The 21,151-nt window shown below is 38.7% G+C and overlaps 1 protein-coding gene across 4 annotated transcripts; it reads right to left on the reverse strand.

Annotated features, from left to right (window-relative positions):
• Window positions 1-1,375: 1,375 nt before the first annotated feature.
• wdr33 (WD repeat domain 33) lies at window positions 1,376-20,551 on the reverse strand. Of its 4 annotated transcripts, XM_084411561.1 has the most exons (23): window positions 20,053-20,551; window positions 17,612-17,824; window positions 17,448-17,516; window positions 17,260-17,364; window positions 17,042-17,137; window positions 16,777-16,928; window positions 15,197-15,294; window positions 11,145-11,271; window positions 8,812-8,966; window positions 8,644-8,722; window positions 8,402-8,512; window positions 8,000-8,094; window positions 7,825-7,911; window positions 7,582-7,721; window positions 7,310-7,462; window positions 6,449-7,186; window positions 6,277-6,340; window positions 5,351-5,591; window positions 5,175-5,246; window positions 4,755-4,900; window positions 4,565-4,666; window positions 3,500-3,694; window positions 1,376-2,518 (listed from the first exon to the last, which is right to left on the reverse strand). In XM_084411561.1, exons 2-23 carry the CDS (start codon window positions 17,813-17,815, stop codon window positions 2,349-2,351), a joined length of 3,399 nt encoding a protein of 1,132 aa, XP_084267687.1. In that variant the 5' UTR covers window positions 17,816-17,824; window positions 20,053-20,551; the 3' UTR covers window positions 1,376-2,348. The 4 variants fall into 4 exon arrangements, with proteins under 4 accessions (XP_084267687.1, XP_084267684.1, XP_084267685.1 ...); XM_084411558.1 differs by lacking the exon at window positions 4,565-4,666 and having other exon boundaries at window positions 20,352-20,551; XM_084411559.1 differs by lacking the exon at window positions 4,565-4,666.
• Between the last annotated feature and the right edge of the window lie 600 nt (window positions 20,552-21,151).

The following is a 21,151-nucleotide window of genomic DNA, read 5'->3' on the forward strand; positions in this document are numbered from 1 at the left end:
AAATACCATTTTGAGAAGAAATAACATTGTTTTGAATGTAAAGTTTAATTTTGCAGGAGAATTGAGGGGTTTTGCCCATTGTGTGTGTGTTTTTTGATTTGTGTGTAGAGTTCTGAGAATATGAGGCATGCTTTCAGAAAATGTGTGTAAACAATCGAGAAAAACTGTAAGTTGGTCAAGCAAATTAATCACGCTGACCAACAGAGTGTTGAAATTGAGCGGTTTCTCATTTATCTCCACATTATTGACAATGGACCTTTTTTGTCAAATAACACTGAAGGCAAAAAAAAGCTGTGGGACATATAACAAATCACAGATATTCAGATATATACAGATATACAGTGTGGTTGAGATCTTTGTTTGCATGCTCTCACATTGCATGACTTCCATGATGGCTCTCCAGACAGCAATCATTGTAATGGTTTACCTTTTGAATCTTCAGAGATGTGTGTAATATTCAATATTTCTCCCCTACTCATTCTATTTGATGATTAATATTCATGAGCAGCAGTTCTCTGGTCAAGTGAGATCAATGTGAGCAGTGCTGTGATGCTGGAGATGTAGGACCAAAACAGAATTATCAACTGGAAAAAAAAGTGTAGTGTTGCACCGCGTCGTAACCAGGCCCGAAACAACGATTCCAGCTGCAAGAAATTTGTCTGTTCACCCTGAATGCAAAAATGGATGGGGTATGATGAAAAAATGGGGATACAAAACAGCCAATCAAAACGGGTTTCCATCTTTGCGCATTCTCCCACACTTGCAACACGTGTAACGTAAAACACATACCTTCTGTTTATAACTTCCAATGCTTTGCTAGATAAAATGATTTAAATTGTTTTTTTCATGAAAAAGAGATTGTGTGCGGGCAGAGCTAAAAACCCACAATGTGTGCTGTTCTCTGTGGTTTATTAGGACAAAAACTATGGGAGAGAGAGCTTGAGAGATTTATTATCGCTTTGTCAAATCTGGTTAGGACAGGGTCAAAGATGGGCTGCTCTGTTCTCCTGGTGATCTACCTTCCTGCCAAGTTTAGATGAACTCGAAACACGAACGCTTTGGAGGTGATTAAAAATATGCATGTAAAGGTGGGTTGAAATGAATGAACGGTCATGCTAGACTTTTCACTCCACTGACTTCCTTCCAATCATACCCATGCAATTGTGGGAGACTGGAAGTGCAAGCTCATGAAAAAATAAAATAAATAAAGTTTGTGAACTGACTTGCACATTCACAACGAGAAGACGTGACTAATAGAGGATCTCAATCTAGCGTGACTTGGTTCATGGATCTCCAGAAGCAGGACTGACACTCCCACCTTCAAGAGTTTATATCGGTGTAATAAAAACACACAAAGGAGTGGGTGAAACCAAAGTAACGACAAGAGCAGAGAGAGTTTACATAAATTTTGCACATTCTATTATGGTTTCATACAAAAAAAGGACAAAACAATATGACAATTTTGTGACAAACTGTACACATAGGAACAAAGTCTGCAGCTTCGTCTCTCAGAGTAGCCTGGTAATGTTACAGAAATATTATCTCCATTATTTTACATAAAAATGAAATTAAATAAACATTGCTGAGTCACTGGGGGAACGAAACATTCAAAAGACCATTTTTCTCTAGTAATAGACATAGTCCTCAAGACGATGCCTAGAGGCCTTTTACCTAGATTGAGTTGCATTTGCTGGCTGACAGAATCTGACTGAGGAATTCAATGGTACACAATATGTTTTGTGTTTGATACATCAGAATCATTGAGGCCACAAAACAAAAAAAACAAAAAAAAAAGACACAGGGGGCTCGGGTGCTGGTACAAATTCAGTTGCCATTGTCCAAGTGAACCACAAAGCAGGTCAGCTGCTCAGTGCAGGGAAGGGATTTCTCTTAAGCATCTACAGAGAGTTGTACCATGCATCACAAATACAGTTTCTGGACCACAAACACAAGTCCATTACAAGAGATGTTTCTTGTCACACCATGATGTGTCCCCAGTTATTATTGTCACAATTGACGTAAGATTAGAACAAATCCCACGTGTCACAAGTACACCAATCAGGTGGCATGAGGCATCATAAGCCAAAACATCTGGCCCTGGATAACTGGTACCCACCACCTTCCGTCTGATACATCATAGAGAAAAAGCTAAGCCTTAGCCACCAATAAAGGGTTCCACGCTGATTTATACTGAAGTGCTTCCAGACACCTGTCCAAGCCTGGAAGCACCTGAAAACTGTTCAGACCCTCAAGGAAGCTGATTTTGTAGCCATGTGTGGTTCTTTGTTGTCCCCTGTCCTCATTGTGGTTTTGCCTCAGTGTTCCCAGAGAAGCAGGTGTGACCATTACTACCGCCCGCGACCGCCCCTCATAACACCGCGTGGAGCCCCTCGTCTGACATTTGGACCCACGTTGGGACCAGGACCCCCTGGGTTAGGCGGCCCACCACGGCCCCATCCACCTCTTCCTCCCCGTGATGGAGGCCCATACCCACCTTCCTCTCTTGGTGATGGCCGACCTATGGGGAGTTGGATAATATTAGTATGCAGAATGCCATATTATGCATTTTACTTTAAAGGGGTCATGAGTTGAGAAATCAAATTTTCCTTGAGCTTTTGATATATGAAAGGTAATCGTAAAACGAGGGATCTGCAAATTGGCCTACTTGTGACGTCAGAGAGCAGCGAAACACTGCCTCAACAGAAGACCGACACCTAATTCTGTAGCCCTGCCCACCAATTCGCGCATGAATTGTAATAGGTACATAACATAGGCCTACGTGGTGCTAAACCGGATCGAGCTACCAAGCAATAAAATGCCGCTGAGGATTACAAAATATTGTGCAGTGCCTGGCTGTGGAAGAACACAGTCGCTGCATAAGCTTCCTTCGGATTCCAATTTTAGGAATGCGTGGTTGAACTTTATTCTTAACGAAGTTCCAGCTCGCATGGGTAAGACATTGTGCATTCGATCTCTTCATTTCACCGCGGATTCGTAAATAAGACACAGGTCAAGGCTGGATTTGCAGACAGATTGAGATTTAAAAACGATGCTGTGCATTGTTGTATATATATGCTGTATATTGGATCCGACAGGAATGGTGCAACACACTTATTTGAGTAAAAAAATAAAAAATTATACGTGCTAGTATTACATTGTTACAGATTGTTTGATATCTACTGATCCTGCGATTCGTGATCAGACTCTGGGTCGAACATGTATGGGCGAACTGACGGGGAGTCGAAACTCATTTTAATATGCAAAACTGTTATCCAATCATAGCAGTGGGTGTTAACTTCCAAGTCTTCAATGCGGCACGCCCATAAAAACCGAGCGTTTCAGGAGCTAGGCGCAAAAACAGTAGAAAAAAGCCTGCTTTTGAATGTAAAAACCACGCAAACGTCATTAGTTGACCTCAGACAACAGTATATATATTTTTTTTAAAGCCAGTTCATGACCCCTTTAAAACAAATTATATTGTAATTTATCCATCGCTCACCTGCTCTGTCATCAGGCACTGCACCAGGGGAGTCCATGTCACCAGTGCCTGGTCCGTCATGCCATGGGCGTTTGCGTGGGGGCAGCGAGGCCATATCCATGCCCTGTAGAGAGGAGGAGCGCTCTCTACTGGCTGGAGACGGACTGTCATGTATGTTGTGGTCTGGCCGCTGACCATCCCGATAACTCTCATGACCTGAACACACACATACACACCAACATGAATTTGATTGGATCTTTGATGTTAAGCTTGAACTGTCTTTACATAAAGATTAAGTTAAAAGTACACAACGGGACAAAAAAAAAAAAAAAAAAATCCCCAAACTGCTTTACTGTTAATATTATGCAACATCAGTTTTCTTGAAGCACATGTGGACACGCTATATCAAGTGTAGACGATGTTTCAAGAAGATCCACCTGAATGGCTCTTTGAAATTTACTGTGTAATAAGTTCTCATGAAAACATCCAAAAAAGTAAAAAAAAAAAAAAATTAAGTGGCAGACACAATAGCAGTTTTAGGCTCCATGTATGTTTTGATTTTTACTTTGTGCTGAAAAATGAATATAAACAACAAAGAAATGAAAATGGAGCAAGACAATCATTAAGACAGAGATGGGCACCAAGGGCTTTCCGTTCTTCATCAAGAATTCCAAGTAAGTTTACAGGCTGCCCACAAACTATACCCTGTTGTCACCTAGTCTAATACTTAAGGTTTTAAACAGACCCCATCCTGTCATCTCCTCATTGGTCATTTTATGTCACTGCTCTCACTACATTGCTTACACTAAATAAAAGATGTCCTTGTTTCTGAGGCAAGTTACAGACTATGTTGGAATCCACACACCTAACTGGCCCGTCATCCGATTTGGCTTTGATCTGACTTTTTTGTTGTAAAAAAAAAAAAAAAAAAAAAAAAAGTGTCTGTGACTTGAAATTGTGGGCTAAAATCATTTAGTGTGCACTTAGCTTTATGGCCTCAGTTAAAAAATGGGAATTTGCTCAAGCACGTCTTACTGCACTGCAACAACAAGAACATTTATTGGCATCCCCTTCATGCACTTCTACCTGAATCTCGCCCTCCCTCCCAGCCCTCCTGGTTTCTTCCTCCTTCATAGTGAGAGGGATAATCATCAGGAGTTGGGAGAAGCCCCTTTCTTCCTACACCACCTAAGAAAGATGTCATGTTCAAACCTGACACCTCAGTTTTAATGGACGCAACGTGAGCTCAAGGACTGGTGAATGGAATAGGATCTACCTCCTCTTGGTGGCCCACCACGTGGTCTTCCTCTTCCTCCCCATCCTTGGCCCATGTCTTCTTGGGAATCAAAGCTCTCATCTCCGCCATACTCCTCTTGGAAGCCGCCCATTCCACCACGCCCACTTGGGCCACCTCTCCTGTATCTGTACATTCAGAGACAGACAATAAAAATCAAGTATTTATCAATCAGTGGACAATTCTGGTCAAAGATCAGAAAATGTCTGTACAGGCTCATGCTAAAGAGTATACTTTGAAACGGCTGTACGATCGACAGGCAGAAAAGGAAGCATACCTCAGACTTTAGTGTCATATGTTTCAGTCTTAAGAATCATTTTGAATAATTTGTATTTCTTTCTTTCTGCCAGAACACAGTAAATCTAATTCTTGGCTAAATCTCAGGTTGCACGCAACACTTACGAATCATCTCCATGCGGTGGCCGTCTCTGCCTCTGGTCAAACTCCTCACCAGAACCCTCATACCCATCATACCTGTAAAGATGTCACCAGACACAAATTTCACATTCTAATCCATATAACTCAAGACATTTAAGAAAATCAGAATATATATTCATGTTGTGCTGAATGTAGCATACCTGTCGTGTCCCATGTACTCTCCATCATGTGAAGAAAACCTTTCCTGGCCCTCCCATTGGCCTCCTCTGTGACCGCCAGAGTATTCCTGTCCTGAACCCCCAGGGCCTCTTCTCCAGCCCTCTTGATAACCCCCATCATCACCCCAGTACTGGCCTCCATCAGAGCCCTGACCAGCTCCTCCTGGGCCTTGTCGCTCCGATGGGGGTCCCATGTGATGGTTAGGTCCTCGAGAAGCATCTCCTGATAAAAACAGACAAGGAGAGCACAAACAAGTCATTATTAACTTTCACACACTAGTTTTGATTAAATCATCTTGCATATGAGTTATTAAACCTTAACCATAAAATCACACCGGAACATTCAAATCTGCGTTGGCGTTGACCCAGAGAAAGCATTTATCAGCTTCACAAATATTCTTTTCAATCACACAGTATCATTATTTCTGCTACAAATATTCATAATCACAGAAGTACCAGGATAAAAGTTTATAGTTTGGATAAAAACACTGATGTCTACAGAAGCAATCAAAACAGAGCAAATAACCTTTTGAAAGTAACTTGGTACTATAAATAACAATTGTATAGATTACATTGTTACACCACCAGGTGGCGACAAGTGACTGATAAAATGTCATTGAATCATTCATTCAAAAGATTTGTTCAGAAAAAGATTAATCCAGTAATGAAACAAGTGAATAATTTATGAGTGAGCCATTGAATCATTCTTTCAAACCAAGTTTTTAAAATAATTCAGATAAATTAAACATTTTAAATAGACTGCAGCAATTAATATTTTATCAGAACCTCTAGTAAAGCACGTTATTTTGTTTAGTTGTCTGATCGGAATCATGGGAGAATCGTGATCGCTGTTCGAAACCAAAAAATGTGATTCTCAACATTTCTTCCTTCAAGAGGCTGAGCATTACCTTTCCCATTAGGACCCTGTTGTCCCATCCCATGAATCATTGACTGAGGCCCAGGATTCTGTCCCTGAAAGACATGCACAAAATTTCAGCAATAGAAGCTACTGACATTTATTCAGTTACATCTCTTTGTCCTAAACATTCACAGATGTGTTCATTCCAATGGTTTCTTCACCTGGTTGAACTGTCCTCGGTTTCCATCACCCATGTGTGGTGGTTTGCCTTGCATGTATGGTGGAGGGCCCTGCATATTGCCTGGAGGTCCTTGCATGTTTCCTGGTGGCCCCTGCATGTTGTTTGGTGGTCCATGCATACCCCCTGGAGGAGGCCCCATTCCATGCATATTTCCCATGCCCTGCATATTGCCATGAGTCCTGGGTGGAGGTCCCATCATACCCCCTTGCATGGGTCCCTGATGGCCCATCATGTTTCCATGAGGCACGGGCCCCCTCATGTCCTGATGCATCATCCCACCCTGTGGAGGCCCCTGTCCTCGTGGTGGTGGTCCCATCATACCGCCTGGAGGTCCACCAGAACCCGGGGGCATTCCTCCAGGGGGGGGTCCTTGCATACCTCTGGGGCCAGACATGCCAGGAGGACCCTGGGGTCCCATGTTCCTGTGAGGGCCAGGATGACGTGGCGGTCCCATCATGCCCTGTGGAGGAGGACCCTGGTGCATAGGTCCTGGTGGACCCATTTGTCCAGAAGATATGAATGGACCAGGTATTCCACCTGGTCCCACTGGAGGCATGTTGTGCGGCATTTGTTGTGGAGGCATGGATTGAGGGAAGCCTTGTGTTGGAGGGGGCATCGGACCACCCTGCCCTGGAAAGGGAGGCACTGGCCCTGACTGTCCAGCAGGGGGAGGCATTCCCTGCTCTTGTAATTGTGCCATTCGATCCATCTTCAGTTGCTGTAGACAAAAATATATTTTTTAATAAAAATGAATTAACCAGTGTTGATATGCATAACATAGTGATGATTCACATGTTTACAGCACAATGCTAAAGCTGTACATGTGAGCATATTAGCTGACCTCGAGCAACATTGGGTTTGTATACTGCAGGGCAGCCATTTCCTGCTCAATCTCTGCTTGCGTCTTCTTCTTGCCATCTACTTTCTTCTCATCCTTCCTTTCTTTTGGAACCTCTCCAGGAGCCAATGCTGGAACCTTATTCTCTGCCCAGGCCTATTGAATGAGATAAAAAGTGAAGGACAGACAACTAGCCAAACTTGTATCCACAAGATCCAAACCACAGTATGTCTGGCAGTGCTACTGAAACATATGTATAAGTCTATCATACTGACCTGTTGAAACTGAGCTGGAATAGGTTTTGCATAAGGAACTTTTTTAGTCGGGGGCTTTTTTTGGTCCTTCAGCATAACCTCTTCCATTCCCCAGTCCAGCCCAGGGATGCTCATCTCAGGCTCTGCTACCATATCTTTTCCTTAGCACACAATCACAATTTATCAATAACCAACCAATTACCTACACATGAATACACTGAACGTCAATAAATATTGAATGTGATCATGAATGTGTGTGCTAACCAGTTTGTTCTTGTTCCATGGCAGCCTTCAGTGTTTCTGGGATCCCCATGCCCGGAATAGCAGCAACATTATTGGTCTCCATGTCATCTAGAATTACCCCAGGATAAAGCATTATGAATTCATATGTACATACTCTATAGGGCTTCCAAATTGCAAGAGGTCAAGGGACACTAACCATATTCCATCCCATCTTCTGACATTCCAGGCAACAAGTTCAGATTGTATCTGTCCCGCATCTTGTCCCCTGGCCGATTCCTTGTCCAAAATTTGCTGAGGGAGTGATCGCAGAGCAATGAGCTAAAATCTATGCATTTTAGGTTTACAATTTTAATTTCTTTGTTTCTGACGGTTCACTTTAACTGTATGGAATTTATTTAACTTATCAATGTATTAAAATTTTAATCTAAATAAAGGAGTGTGGTAAATAGCATATTGTTTGCTGCATCCAGAAATGGAACAAAAACTGTTATCGAGAATTGGGAAACTTCACTGTTATTGGTATAGGCAACTGAAATTTTGGTAAATGTAACAAACAACCCTGTGTCAACCACATGAAAGTTTTGTTACACTCACTCACCTGGTGTGGTCGTTAGACCCAGAACACAAGATGTGGCCAAGTGGATGCCAGGCTAAACTCCAGATCATTCCTTCATGAGCCATCTCCATTCCTCCCACTTCTTTCTCCACACTAGCAAAATATTTCAACCACATTAGCAGTCAAATAACATGCGACAAAGTAAAATTTTTGACTAGATTCAATTTTCAAATTTGACTAAAGCTACCATATATGGATACAGAAAGCATCTGAACGGAGCTTACCCTACATTCCAAAATAGCAGCGATCCATCAGAGCCTCCACTGGCAAACATGCCTTCATGAACTGGGTGCCAGGCAACAGCTGCACCAAGTCGAAAAACATGAGTATAGGACACACTGCTTCACCACCACAAGAGCCATTCATACACTTTCTCATTAGGATTATAATACCTGTGGCTTCTTTCTTGTGTCCTCTAAAAATCTGTAGCTCCTCTTTGAGGTTGCGGATGTCAAAGAGTTTGCATAAATGGTCACGCGACGCCGTCAACAGCCAGTTGCCATTGAGGTTCCACTTCACCTCCATGACAGTGTTTTTATGCGCATGTCTGAGGACAAAACACAACCAAAAGATTAATAGCCCCACTTAATCGCTTTTAGTTGATTAAGTACTCCAAGCCTTTAGCATAAAAAGATTTTCAATGCAGCTACAACCATTTTTATTGTTAAATGGCTTAATACATCAAAGTAGCTCTTATCAAACCATTTGCGGTCTGCTAATTTAGTATATTTTTTAAAGTTTATTTTTATTAAACATATAGGCATGGTTTAATTTCTCAGTCTACAGTGTAAAACTCAGAAGGCCTCAAGTCAGAGTGCACTGTCCCCCTTTTAGTAGCTCTGAGCTAGAACTGTGCAATTAATCGTAATTAATTTTTTATTCTGGCTTCCAACCATTATGAAAACAAGATAGTCAAGGTAAAATTATTATTGCACCTTTATTTCCTTCACAGCGGTGCGCTTTCTTTGCTCCCTAAAAGCCTAAACGTAACATCCAAATCAGCCAAATAAGTGAGCGTTGTAAAATGCAGTCTACTGTTGCTATTACTGCTTACTGTTTGATATTAAACAGTGTTATTAAGAAAGAACACATGTGTAACAGTATATTGGATCTGTGCATTAGCTCTTAAAGTGACAGCAGCCTAATATACCTGCTGCATTCTGTTATTAATGATAATCAAACAACAAATGACAAAAGGTATTCAGTCAAGATCAGTGAGTGATTTTCCTAAGTAGCTTTAATAAGAATTAATCTATATTCAATAGCCCCTTTCACACAGCGCTTTGAACCCGGGAAATTGCCGGCAAATTGCCAGAACGCCTTCTGTGTGAACGCAAACATGACCCGGGATTGATGCCGGGATCGATGCCGGGTTGGGGACCTAGTAACATTGCCGTGTTCAGTCCCGGAACGCGCGCTGTGTGAACAAAAGCCGCAATAATGCCGTGTCGTACTGATGACGCTGAAGCCGGGATCGTTCGCCAGCTGTGAAACAGTACGTAAATGGCAAGTTTATGATCGAATCAGAGAAAAACAGTCAACCCGGTCACACTAAATGCGTCTCTATAGCACGCATTGTGTTTATCGTGCAATTTAAACGCCAAAATGAGTTTCTACGTGCATATGATACGGGTAGGATTAGTCGTGTGGGGTGCGTGTGTATTACACGCAATAAAGTGCGTATCAAATGCACGCGAAAACTGCGTATCATATGCACGTAAAAACTCATTTTCGCGTATAAATTGCACGATAAACACAGAGAAATCGCAGCTCATAAGCAAACTTAAGATACTGCTGAGACATTACAAGTCACATCGATGTCACGTGTCTTTATGGGATTTTTACGGGTTGTGTGTGAACGGAAAATCACTGGCAGTGTGAATGAACCAAAATCAAACGAACCCGGGTCAAATCCCGGGTCACTTTATCCGTGTATTTTCCGGAATCTCTGTGTGAAAGGGGCTAATATGTACAATGAGACTATGCATTGTTATTTTACATTTGATTATTCAATCTTTTTATAGGCTATTGCAAACTGTATCTGAATACCACGGTTAGTGCATCTTCCTGAAATTAAAACACTGTTTATTTCATTTGTATTTTCATTCTCTTGTAAATATTTGTCAGTTTTGTTTGTAATTAGTTTCTTTGTTCTTATTGTATTACTGACCGTTTAATTAAGTAATTGTTTTCTTACATTAGTTTACAATAGTATTGTTTTTTTGAAGTATTGATAATTGTGAAATTTCCCCGATATTTAAAATGACTCATATTGTGAAATAAGACTTTGATCATATCACCCACCAATCGTGTTAAATATTCTTGATTATGATTTTTGCCATAATTAAGCAGCCCAGTCTGAGCACCAAATGCAACAACGATAAGGAGATGCTTTTGTTGTTGTTGAGATGTGTAAGTGTCTGAGGATTCATGCAAGAAAGATTAAGATGTGCACCTGTTATTTTCCTCTGCTTTAAGAACAGGACTAATTTGGATTGGACTAATACAAATCAAAGATAACCCAACGAAAGACCATTTGTTGAGCAAAGTGTAAACAGGTTGGAAGAAACTGTATAAGACTGAGTTTTGAGTAAAATTGTTAGATAATCAGCTGACATCTCTGCTTTGTTAATTGAAAGGAAGTATATCTTTTGACGCCTTGAACTCCTGACTCGAGAAGTTTCTACAGAGACAAAGATTGACTTCTGCCACCACACTAACTTACAGTGTTGCCAAACTTTGTCCAGTCTTTGGGTCCCAAAATTTGATAGGTTGCTGGCTGTCTTTGCTGCCGGACACCACCAAACCCTTTGTGGGATGCCAATCAACACACTTCACGTCTGCTCCATGTCCTGGAAACATATGTAGGTTTCGAATGAGTTTGTGACATAAAAAGAGAAACATATTGTGTATTTTTTCAGAAAAACATTGTTACTCAAGAGTAACACTTTTATTGCTTTTGATCCCAAATTAAGCATTATGTTCCATATATATGTGCCATAATATTTTACTACTCATTCATAAGCAAAGCCAGCCAAAGTAAGCCAGAACAAAACACATTTTATTGGATTAAACTCCATTATTAATCAAGTCACATGCCACTGAATTAGCAAAATAATAAATCTCATAAAATTCATAGACAAATGGGACACTTTGACTATCAAATAATGGCATTATTTAAAAGGGCACATCATGTGATTGTCACAAAAACAGAATAATAAAGTTAGCATGAGCTTGTTTATTAATTTATATTAATGTCTGGGTGAAGCTGCATGAATCCTTAGCTGTATTTTTAGTTGACAGATGAATGAACACTTGTGTGTTTGCACAAACATGAGGAAAAGAAAGGAAGCCTATAGTTAAATGGAGTGAAAATCCCTGTTGTAAAAGAATGCGAGTTCTGTTTGTATGCAAATCTGTGAGATCTTTTTAAAAGTAACTAAAAAAAATAAAAAATAAAAAGCAAGAGTCCTATTTTTATTAATGATCAAAATCAGGCCCATTCTAGATCACTGTAACCAGGATAGTGCTATATCTTAAAGACACGTAGCATTCGGGAAAACAAACAACAACAACAAAAATGTGGAGATAAATTTCATAATGTGAAAGGTCTTACAATGTATGAAACCTATGCTAATCACATTTTTTCATGCAATACTTTGTTTATTTGTTTACAGTCCTAAGTCTGAACATTTTACTGCCAAATTGACAATATTGTGCCTTCTTTAATACATTATTATTTCAATCATATGGAGATCCAGTAGGTCATAAATTGGGTGAAAGTAATATCTTCTCTTTACTTTAATTTCAGGGCACTTTGTCACTGTCTTAACTGGTACACTATTGAAGTGCACATAGATGCAAATTTCAAACTACCTTCCAGCAAACTAGCATAAAGAAGTATATGCATCTTGTGAGGTTGAAATATTTGACCTCTCAAAAGTACACAAAGTACTCGACTTGAGTTGTTACAGGACAAACCTAACATTAAGCACAAGCTTTATTTTTTATGTTTTATTTTATCACAAAGCTTCCATACCCAGTCACTCACATTAGTTTTTTACATTAATCACACGTTGTGTTTTCATGTTTTATGACTTTCTATAGACGTAGTGGTTTATATACTGTACAAACTGTATATTCTATCCCCTTACACTAACCCTTCCCATCACAGAAAACTTTCTGCATTTTTAAATTTTCACAAAATAAAATAAAAAAAGATCACTTAGTATGATTTATAAGCTGTTTTCCTCATGTGGATAAAAAAACATTTTTTTGGATAATGCCATCTTTGTGGGGACATTTTGTCCCCATAACGCAGGACACACATTACACACAAAAGAAAACATCTGAGATGAAAAGGACTCGCACTGTTATTGAACTGAATATTAAACAACAACAATAATAAAAGACTAAAATCCATAAGTGGTCATCATGTGTCAACTAATGGCATTTATTTTTATTTTTTAAGCAGTTTAAGGTATTACATGTTCTTCAGTTTTATTACTTTTCAAACATGAAGCTCATTACCATGTGATGATGTCTGTGCATTTAAGGTGGAATATTTTTTCCAAAATGGTGACAGGTCAGGTTATACATGTCTCGCATACATTAATGAGTATGTTGCTGGTATTGAAAGAGACAAATGCCTCATCTTCACTACAATGTAATAAACACAAATATTTCAAATTATGCCAGAAGGATCAACTCTTTTTAAACTAAAAGTCAACAGAAGTGAGCAGCAATTTTTCTTAAAGTGCTGAAACAGAAAGTACACTGTAACGAGCGATACAGGCAAGTGACGGTTTAGAAATGCTACAGTGCGTGCAGAATTATTAGGCACGTTGATTTTCTGATCTTTTTTTTTTTTTTTTTTTTGTGCATTTTACCAATTCCAAACCACATTACTCTTAATAACTACTATTACTTTTGTATTTTATCATTTATAAGTGATAATTGTTCATGAAGGCTGGAAATGAAAAACACCTTATATGCAGGTGTGCATAATTATTAGGCACGTTTTCTTTTACAGATAAAATAAGCCAAAAAAGAGATTTAACTCGGACTGAAAAGTAAAAAATTATGAAATACCCACCTGGAGGATGCAATACTAGAAATTGCAGTTAAGGTATGACTATTGGACAGTGAAATGCTCATTGGGTCAGACAAAAACAGGTGAAGAAAAGATGTTCACTGCAAAAGAATTAAGGTGAAGAATTAAGTGTGAAACCATCAGGAACCCTTTAGTCTCCAGTGCCACCATTTCCATTTTCCAGAACTGCAACCTCTCTCCTACCCTGAAGTCCGTTTTACAGAGATGGACTAAAAATGAACTTACAAAACGTACTGCCAGACTCTGGAAGATGAATTCTTCAAACAGTGGTGCGAGAGGATGTGGTGCTGGTCCTTCAAGAGTCACTCTCAATCTGTCTGTCTATAAAAAGCCGTCTTCATGTATTTTACTACACTTCAGCTAGTGAATCTTATTAAGTGGGGTCATTTTTTAGGATTCTTTACCTAACCAAAGTCTCTGAGATCCTGACACCTTGCACTTCTGGAGACTACAGGTAGGTTGCAATTCTGGAAAATGGTGGCGCTGGAGACTAAAGGGTTCCTGATGGTTTCACACTAAATTCTTTTGCAGTGAACATGTTTCTTTTCTTCTCCACCTGTTTTTGTCTGACCCAATAAGAATTTCACTGTCCAATAGTCATGCCTTAACTGCAATTTCTAGTATTGCATCCTCCTCATGGGCATTTAATAATTTTCGACTTTTCAGTCCGAGTTAAATCTCTTTTTTGGTTTATTTTTTTCTGTAAAAGAAAATGTGCCTAATAATTATGCACACCTGAATATAAGGCGTTTTACATTTCCAGCCTTCATGAAGAATTGTATATCACTTATACATGACTAAATACAAAAGTAATAGTAGTTATTAATATTAATGTGGTTTGGAATTGGTCAAATGTGCCTGGGAAAAACAAATGCTCAGAAAATCAACGTGCCTAATAATTCTGCATGCACTGTATATGCTAACCTAACTCAGCAAGTTTAAATTTGATTCTGTACTAGTGTGATTTTCAAAAGCAATACATGACGAGAGATGGCTTAAAGCTTATTCTCTTTAGCTATAAGAATCTTAAATCATAGGAAAAAAGGTTAATTTTTTTAAGATAACTGATCATCACTAGATTTGATAATCTGTTTGAAAAAAAGATTGAGAAACAAAAAAATTTAAACAATATCTTAACCTTACTACTACAAAATGTTTTTTTTGGCAGTAGTACTGCAGCAATAGTGCACCACATTATTAATGTGTTTTTTTACACAAGACTTTAATACCCAAAACACAGGGTTATTAGACAATAGTTTGCAGATACAAGCAATAAAATGCTCATACAGAAAGCTTTTTTTTTTTTTCATGTTCATTAAATTTCCACAAGAAATAAAATTCCTAAAAAAAGAAAAGGTGTACAAAACACTATTAACAGAGAAAACTATATCTTTGGCATTAATAGATATCATAAAAAAGGATTTATCAGTAAAATATTAGTTATAATCTCAAATAAATAGTTCTCTAATAAATATTTCAATTGCAGACCCATGAAAACTGCCAAACCAATGCAAGAATATGAAACTGATACCGCCAGCCCATGGTAAAGTGTGCAGATTTGTGTGAAAGACAACATGAAGCCTTGTGTTTGTGAACCCAGATGACAGTGTAATTTTGTTCAAAGGAAAGCGTTTGAGAATATCTCCACATCTTATATAACATACCTCTCAGAATTCTTTCCTCATGACAGCGCAGAAAGTCCCAGATGCGTACAGTTCCATCATCAGAGCAAGTGGCAAATTTATTATCCGTAGGAGAGAAACTGAAGACACAGCAGGGAGAGAATCAACAATGAAGGACAACATAGCAGTTCTCTGTGGGCTGGACATCTTACAGGGGCGCTTTGAGTTGATCTGACAAGGAACCATCCATCTCTTTAGCAGACAGCTCACTCTACAGAACAGTCTTATCATACTCTCGCGTCATTTTTTTTCACATTTCTAATTTAAAAAAACAAAAACAATCAGATGCTAAAACTATGTGGGCTATAGACAGCACACAAGCTAAAAGGATTGCAATAGTTAAAACTGCCCACACATTTCCCTGTATTCTGAGCCCTGTCGTACAACATCAGAAATAGGAATGAGCATATTAAAATTATTTACTTGTTTGGTTCGATCAGTGAACACAATCATCTCTACACAGACCGCTCTTCCTTCCAGAGGGCACACAAGCTGGTTCAAGCATTTGGCAAAACTGAGCCTGCCTCAGTTTACCAACTCACTCTTTGACCTCCAAAAACACACCATTACTTTACTATTTCTACAGACAAATGAAGCAGAATTATCACACCACCTAACACCATGAAGTACTAGTGTTAACCACAGTGCTCAAAAGTTCTTAAGATTGCCACTGAAGTAAGCAAAAGCCTCTCTTCAGCAGGTTTTACTTCAACCCATGAGCCATTTGTATAAATTGATTACACTGGCTTTAAATTTGTGGCTTCCTTTTTTGTTTTTAAATATTGTAGGTGAAATTGCATTTTATTGCATCAGAAAGAACGTTACATGCCCTGCATTGTGTCTGAGTTAACAGAATGAAAAGGAGAGTGCCAGTGAAAAAAAAAAAAAAAACTGGATTTCACTGTGAAGGAAAATGTTGCCATGTGCATTTATACCCGTACAGTTGCATCGAAGTGAATATCTGACTTATTTATTCTTAAAAATCTTTATTTAGAGGCAGTATTTTTATTGGGGAAAGTGTGGCACAGGCTCTGATGGCCAGTCGGGACAGCACAGCTCCTGTCTCATTGTTAAACCATTGTGAACTGAAACTTGAAGTTGTGTAGTTTTCCTACAATTACACCAGCGCAAGGACAAGACAAGAGTCCAGCACCTCCAATACGGAGGCTCCATAAACCCTTCCAACAAACACGTTAGTCCCTGAGGGTCTTTTTAACGGACGTGTTTTTTTTTTATTCTAGACTGCATGTTTCATCACCTTAGAATATAAATAATTGGAAATACTTTATTTAAAAGTGTGAGAAATACACCTTTTCTGTACAAAGTAATTATGTATATAAAAGATAAGGATACATAACTCATAAGCCACAGGTGACAAATAAATGCAGTGTTGCAACAACACACACGTGTCAATAATAAAGGACATGAACATTGAGCAGCACAGGGAAGAGTATATCAGAACTGACAGCACTGAGGAGAGCCCCCTACAGGCAGAGCCCTGCCACTGCAGGGGCAGTAACAGGCTCGGGTTAACTACAGAAAATGGTAGATTGTGTATAGACCTGGCCTCTCTAATCGCCTCCTTGTGAGCCTGGAACATCTTGACGTTATTCATGTTGGACTGCCAGTACTTCACGTAACCTCCATGGTCAGCAGTCAACATCCACATGTCATTGTGAGACCAGGTCATTGCCCTAACAGGGCTGTCATGAGCCTATGAGAACAAAGAGAAGAAAATTTGATAAATAAGCAAGGGCCTTTTAGCAAGCTTATGAGGTTGAGGCAAGGTGATGTGCCTCAAATAAAAAAAACATGGTCTCTGGTTACCTGCAGAATTGTCTCAAAGTTAAACGTGAGCCCATTCCATAAAGTGAACTCCCCGCTGGAGGCACCCGTTACAAGCCGCCTGCCTTCAGGAGTCCACTATAAGAAGGGAAGTAAAGGATACGGAAATATTTAGAACAACCAAAGGACTTGGTTTTATGTGGAAAATTATGTATTTCAACTAGCATAACATACTTTTTAAAATCAAGCCTAACACTTACCCGCACAACAAAAACGGGGCATTTGACTTTGTTGGTGGAGGTTCTGACAAACTTTGTTGTAACAGCATTCATAGAGTTATTAAGCATACCAACTGGAGGAACAAGCTGCAAGAAAAGTAAGTATTTTATTAGATATATGAACGAAGGAAAAACATGCAAGAGCTGAGCAAAGTAGTAGTAAAACATACATCATTGTAGCAGCCTGCATCTGGTTGAATAGCACGGAAATCTCGATGATCTCGCTGCCACAATCGATTCTGAAATACAGCAATTAGCCAAATATTAAGATTGCTCGAGGAGGGAGGCTCTGTTTATGTTTATGTTATTTTTTTATTTTTTTTCAGGATTATACCTCAAGATATCTGATGACAGATGGATTATAGTCAATGGTCTTGCGGTTGACAGCTTTCCTCATGCGCTTGCCATCAAAAGTGAGCTGCTGCATGGCCTGCTGCTGGGCAAAGTCCGGCCTCTTGTAGAACAGCTGCCGAGGAGCCTGGTGCTGGAACCGGGGCATGTGGAAGAACCGGGGAGGGGAGCCGATATCGGTCGCCATGTTTGACACCTGGAGATGTGAAGGGAAGGACATTTACTACGGGTTTCGGCTCACTTTAAATGAACAAAACTTAACCAATTGCACAGGTCAATGGAAAATGTAACATACAGAGAGACAGAGAAGATATTAACATCAAAAATCACATCTGCGCCATAAGACCATCAACTGGTGAATAAGAAACATCTCCTACAGCACAAGGAAACTGTGAACTGCATGTCATAACTTAAGCAGCAACAACAACATAAAATAGATACTGCAATCAATCAATACGGTTCTTCAGGATGTGAAGAGAGTATTCAGAAAGAATTAAGAGTTATTAAGTGAAGATAGACAACAGTACACAAAATAGGGTAAAGACTTTGTAATCAATCCAAAGAAATTATCATAATTATAAATTGGCTTCCATTTATAGCAAGCTATGGCATGGTGCAAGGGATATCAAAGCAACCCCAAGTTGATTTTAGAAACCTTTTCCAGGGCAGGATAATTTTACATGTCAGAGAACTAACATCAATGTTTGTTGGTGTTGAGTATGAATAAAATAGGGCAGCATCTAAAACAGCTATTAATGCATAACTTGAAACAGACATTTACCCTTTACAACTTTTAAGAAAGCAGCACAAAGAGAAAAATCCCAAAAAATCAAAGGCCTCTGAGTGAGTTCACGTAGTGTAGCAAGCGCAGCGCTTCTGGTTTGTACGTCAGAACGTAGGCTCACTATTGGCCAACGCTGGTCATGTGTTTGATGCTGGCCAATGGTGAGCCTACGTTCTGACGTACAACCCAGAAGCGCTGCGCTGTTACACTACGTGAACTCAACTCAGATGCTCACACAGAAGAAAATTAATAGTTGAATAGTCATTTTTGTTTGTTTTTGCACACAAAAAAGTATTCTTGTCGCTTGATAAACTTATGGTTGACCCACTGTAGTCACTTGGACTATTTTAAACATTGTCTTTACTAACTTTCTGGGCCGGCAAGTTTCAATAACATAGAAGCCTATGGAGGAGTGAGCCAGCTCTCAGATTTAATCAAAAATATCTTAATTTGTGTTCCGAATAAGAACAAAAGTCTTACGGGATTGGAACAACATGAGGGTAAGTACTGACAGAATTTTCCCTTTTAAAGGATAAAATATTTCACTCAGAAGTATATAATTGTGTCAATAAAATTGTGGCGTGGTCAGGGTGGCTTGAGTCCAATCCCATTCTGGACCCCTTCTTTGTCTATGGCTGGAGCAGTGATTCTCAACTGGTGGGTCAGATCCCCCCAACAAATTAGAAATCAGTTCTGTATCCGTTCAGGGCTAATTAATCTGTCATTTGGTAGATACTAGTGAAATTATGATGCTGGTTGAGGTTGGCACATAAAGTACATTTTTAGGTAAAAAAAACAACAAAAAAAACACTTTCCCAGTGTGTTGTGTCACCACTTGATGTCTAATGTAAAATCTGCATCCTGAACCAATACCATTTGCAAAGCACTGTCCCGGAGTACCCTAACCACCTTAAAGCCTGTGCAAATTATTAATTTTTGAAAAACATACATTTTATTTCACCCACACAGAGACTAAGAAATTCATACAGCATATTGTGCATCATCCAGTGGATTATTATACATATAAAAGGCACTACACATACAATCAAAACCCAGTTCTTCTGCACAAACCATTAACATTACCAGACACTTAAATGAAAAAAAGTACTTTTAACAGAATAAAAGTGAGAACATTGTCTGTGACTAAACGTGTATTTTGATATATGACAATATAGATACTGTATGTATGTGTGAGTGATTATATATATATATATATATATATAATATATTCAATTATAACTATATAATATATATAACTATATATATATTCAACTATATTCAACTAGTTTTTAAGAGTAAACTTTAGCAGTAGAAGGAACGAATTTAAGAGACAAACACTTTGTCCATCCAATGGCCTTTTCGCAAATATATTCCGAGTCGACTTAGAGCAATGTAAATGTTAAGAGATCTTCAGTTATGTGGGTAACATTGACGTGTTTGTGAAGACCAGTAAAACATTTTTAGAGTTAGTTTCATGTGTTTTCTTTAGGTGGCGTTACATCCCGCATTGATGTAATAACGCAGAGCTCAATTACAAACAAATTTAAAAACCAACAAATCATGAATCAAGTATTAAAGACATCTCTTGAATGCAGACACTAAATGAAAACGTGAATTGGTGGTTGATGCATCATTTATACCTGTAATCTCTTGTTTGAGGTCGTAAATGTCTCTTCAGTTCGAGGTCTGTTAACGTTAGCTGTTAGCCGTTAGCCAGCTAACACACAATACCTGACGCTACCACAGGCCCTCACAAACACGGCACATTTCCGCCGTCTACCAAAATGAGAATAGAATCTCCTTTAAAAAAAGCGTTTATTTGAGAGCAGAATGTGTCCACTGAAGCAGATAATTGTGTGCTGGCTGTGAGCGGTTATTTCTTTCCTGTCTCCCGCAAAGCGTGTTTAAATGGCGCCCGGTCAATACTTGAGAAACTCACCCAAAATATCCAGTGCTGACTGAGTCTATATACCTAAATTTAACACACGACTCTTCCTTGTGGAGACTGTTGTAGCCTCTTTCTGAAAATGAAATGTCAACTGTCTTCAAATTACGCGTCAATTGAATATTTTTTTGCATTAAATTACCCCCCCTGCCTCCATCTCGAGGCTTCCTCTCATTCTCGTCGCTTTGAACTCCAAACCGACGTCATGACGTCAGACGTATCGGCGGGAGAACTGCGTCACGGCATGTTTATTTACCCATCAGTCAAACGCAGTGGAGAACCACATAATATATATATATATATATATATATATATATATATATATATATATATATATATATATATATAACGCGTTATTTATGAACACATTATAAATAATGCGTAGAGTATATATATATATATATATATATATATATATATATATATATGCACAGTGTATAGTCTATATACTATATATGTATATATACTAAACGCGTTATTTATGTATAAATAATGCATAGAATATATATATATATATATATATATATATATATATATGTATATGTATATATATTATTATACAATCATATATATATATATATATTAATTATGTGATGTATATATACACACTCTACGCATTATTTATAATAAGTACCTCTATTTTTACTTCTACCTATTTTTGCCTATTTATTTAGTAATTTCTTTGATTGTTTATGTGTTAGTTAACCCAAACATTTAATTTATGTCATCATCTACTCGCTCCCAGATCATTCTAAACGCATTTATTCAGTTAAAACAAATATATTAAAAGGAAC

The sequence above is a fragment of the Rutilus rutilus genome (genome assembly GCF_951802725.1).
Source record: "Rutilus rutilus genome assembly, chromosome: 6".
NCBI classification, from domain to species: domain Eukaryota; kingdom Metazoa; phylum Chordata; class Actinopteri; order Cypriniformes; family Leuciscidae; genus Rutilus; species Rutilus rutilus.